The sequence below is a fragment of the Rhea americana genome, unplaced genomic scaffold (assembly GCF_003343005.1).
Source record: "Rhea americana isolate MKP2758 unplaced genomic scaffold, rheAme1 scaffold_0, whole genome shotgun sequence".
Classification (NCBI taxonomy): Eukaryota; Metazoa; Chordata; class Aves; order Rheiformes; family Rheidae; genus Rhea; species Rhea americana.
The window spans coordinates 15,460,716-15,463,590 of NW_028185037.1; the positions used below are offsets into that span (position 1 = coordinate 15,460,716).

The following is a 2,875-nucleotide window of genomic DNA, read 5'->3' on the forward strand; positions in this document are numbered from 1 at the left end:
GATCCTACAATTCAAATGATCAAGTTCTAAAAGAGGATACACCGGTAAGCACAGAGAGAGACGTTAATCCCCCAGACACGGGCACCGAAAGAACCAAGCTGGCAGCTAAATCTGGAATGTCATTTTTGAGGGCCCTGCAGTAAACAGGGGTAGTCAAGATGCAGGTTCTTCAGCAGCATCCACAGGGAACCACACGGGCTGAACAACGTTCTGCCTCCCAAGCCCTGTATGAGGGATATTTGTGGGGTCAGGGAAGCAGCACAGAGTGAGGGAAGAACCCTGAAACATGCTAAGTGTAAATTCAGTGGATTAGAATCTAGTGGTTACTGGTAATGAAACAGCAAAGTTTTCACTATATAAAATTTATAAATTTATTTTTTGTAAAAATCCAAAAAGCACGAAGACATCTCACTCAAAATACTGGTAAATCAAACCACACTTAGAAAAATGAAAGCTGATTTTATTATCTTATCCACAGCCAATCATTTGACATGAACATGCATACGTAATTTTGCTACGCACACACCACAGTTTAACGTTAGTCATTAAAGGTTAAACATACAACATACATCCTTACAAAAATGAGTCAAAATGCAAACGTAACTTTTAAACAAAACAGTTTTTACTCATTTAAAAAAACTTTTGTGTTGGGTACCATTTTGTACAAACACAGTTAATTTAAACAAAATCTGCATTTAGTTTCCTCATGGTTGCACATGAAAATAAGCTGCAATAGAAAATGAAGTCATCAAGGTACTTTTAAATAGCAGAAGTAGGCAGTCTTGCCATGCAGAAGAAGCAATATTAAATATTAGTTTTTCAAAAAAAGAAAAAACCACAAGTTTAAAAATATTTAGTTCAAGTCACAAATCTTTCCCCAGTACAGAGAAATCCAAATGCAACGTATAATTAGCTGCCACTTTGGATGGCTATTCTGGAAAGTAGAATATTTTCCAGAATTGATAATTTCCATTGATTTGGCACAGAAAAGAAGTCTGAGCTTACTTAAGAACAAGAAAGTGATTAAAAAAAAAGGGGGGTAAACAGGAAGAGAGAAGAGAAAATAAAAAGCAAGAATGAACGAGATAGTAGTTGCAATCACTAAAAAAAAATCTGTGCATCTCAGTCATTGCAGAATACTGTCTGTCTACAGCAGGTGCTAATTCCAGGTAATTGTTATTGCAACATGGATTTAATTTGCTTGGAGGTAGTCTCATCATTCAAATGCTTTGTTGTGTACCTAAAAAGAAAAAAAAAAAAAAAAAGAGTTTATAGAAGCATAAAGACAGTTTTACTTTGGCACGGTAAATAAGGAAATTACACTTTTGTTAAGTTGGTAATGAGTGAGTGATGATCACTGGGTGAGGGTCTTATTCCAAGTCTACAAGAAAGACATTCTGTTCAGAAATTTTTTTTTATTAATCAAATTATACCCAACAGTCTTGTATCAAAGATGGATTTAAAAATGCACCTCAACTGGTCATTGGCTTTCATGCTCATAGTCTGCTTCACAGTGAACTCATGTTACCTACTGTAATAGTCAGTTATGAATACTGACACTGACTGTGAGATCTCTGACCACAGTCAACATCTTCAAATAGAATATTGTTTCAGAAACTTTTTCTCAAATCTTTCAGTGACCAACTTTTCAAGATCCCTTAGTGAGAATGAAGTCAATAGCTTTCTCAGACTAATTTCCTGTTTAGTTAAAATAACTATACTCCTAAACTAAAGAGTAGATGCATGCRTGTATTTTTGCACTCCTGTCCCTTTCAAAATTCTCAGGAGCATTAGATATTTTCCATCACTATAAAACAGTTAGTCATCTAATTTTTAAATAGAAAGTACTGTATATCCTTAACTTTATGACTTCTTCACTGATCTTTCTCTTTAGACTGTAATCTAAATGCAAGTAGAAAACATGTTCCTGTAAGTTACTTATCATGTTAATTCAGCACTATGTGATCTGCAACTGCAATGATACTTTATTATTTGTTCACTATAAAAATATACAATGGCTTTTTTATATTAATATCAATATAGCTCTTTTTTGGCTATTTATACTTTCCACACAAAAGAGGCCCAAAGTTCTTTAAAATCTAGAAAAGTTACTGCATTTGGTACTTTGCCAATGTGAAAAAGCAGAATATGATTAAAATATCTTTATAAATTTCAAATTATAAACAGCTGATCTCGCTCCAAATCTAGACACCTTCCATTGACTTTTAAAACAGGTTATGTATCTCTTGAGAGAATATGAGAACTTCCAACAGTCTTCCATAACCAAAGACTCAGATTTATACCTAATTTCTCATTATATCATCTTGAACCTCTTTCTGCCATACTGGCAGAAAACAGCTCATCAAGTTCCCCTACTTCTGCATCTCTTGCTAGTAATTCCAAATTTTATTTTAAACAGTTTTAAGTATCATATCCAAATGAGTAATCAAGTATATGAAATACCCAGGTTACTAAAATACATATATATGAAATTGGTTAGTAGAGTGAATGATCAGCATGAGAATACAGACTAAATTCACACTACAAGCTACAAAATAACACACAGTGGAGCAAGAACCTGAACTACAGTTTTCTGTATTCTTTATAAACGGTGTCAGCTATGAGGGGAAAGAATGAATATCTATCCAACTGCAATCAGAATAGGTTAGTCATAAAATAAACGTTAACACAATGTTTTTCCTCTGGAAGCTTGGATTTTCACTGATGACCATCTCAAAGACTTTGTTGATGTGTAGGAGGTTCAGAGATATTTCTGTCATGGAAACACCCATAAAAAGTCTCAGATCATCGTATCAAACTTAAGAAGTTTTTGCCTTCCCTCTCCCGCCCCCCATTTTTTTTTTTTTTTTTTTTT

General features: G+C 34.0%; 1 protein-coding gene across 5 annotated transcripts in view; it reads right to left on the reverse strand.

The window, feature by feature from the left end:
- Window positions 1–439: 439 nt before the first annotated feature.
- CYRIB (CYFIP related Rac1 interactor B) overlaps window positions 440–2,875 on the reverse strand; it is a 75,371-nt gene continuing 72,935 nt past the window's right edge. For all 5 annotated transcript variants that reach the window (XM_085317820.1, XM_085317903.1, XM_085317593.1 and 2 more), the window contains one exon: window positions 440–1,240. In XM_085317820.1, coding sequence (XP_085173946.1) covers window positions 1,177–1,240 — 64 coding nt within the window. In that variant the 3' untranslated portion in view covers window positions 440–1,176. The remainder of the gene's footprint in view (window positions 1,241–2,875) is intronic.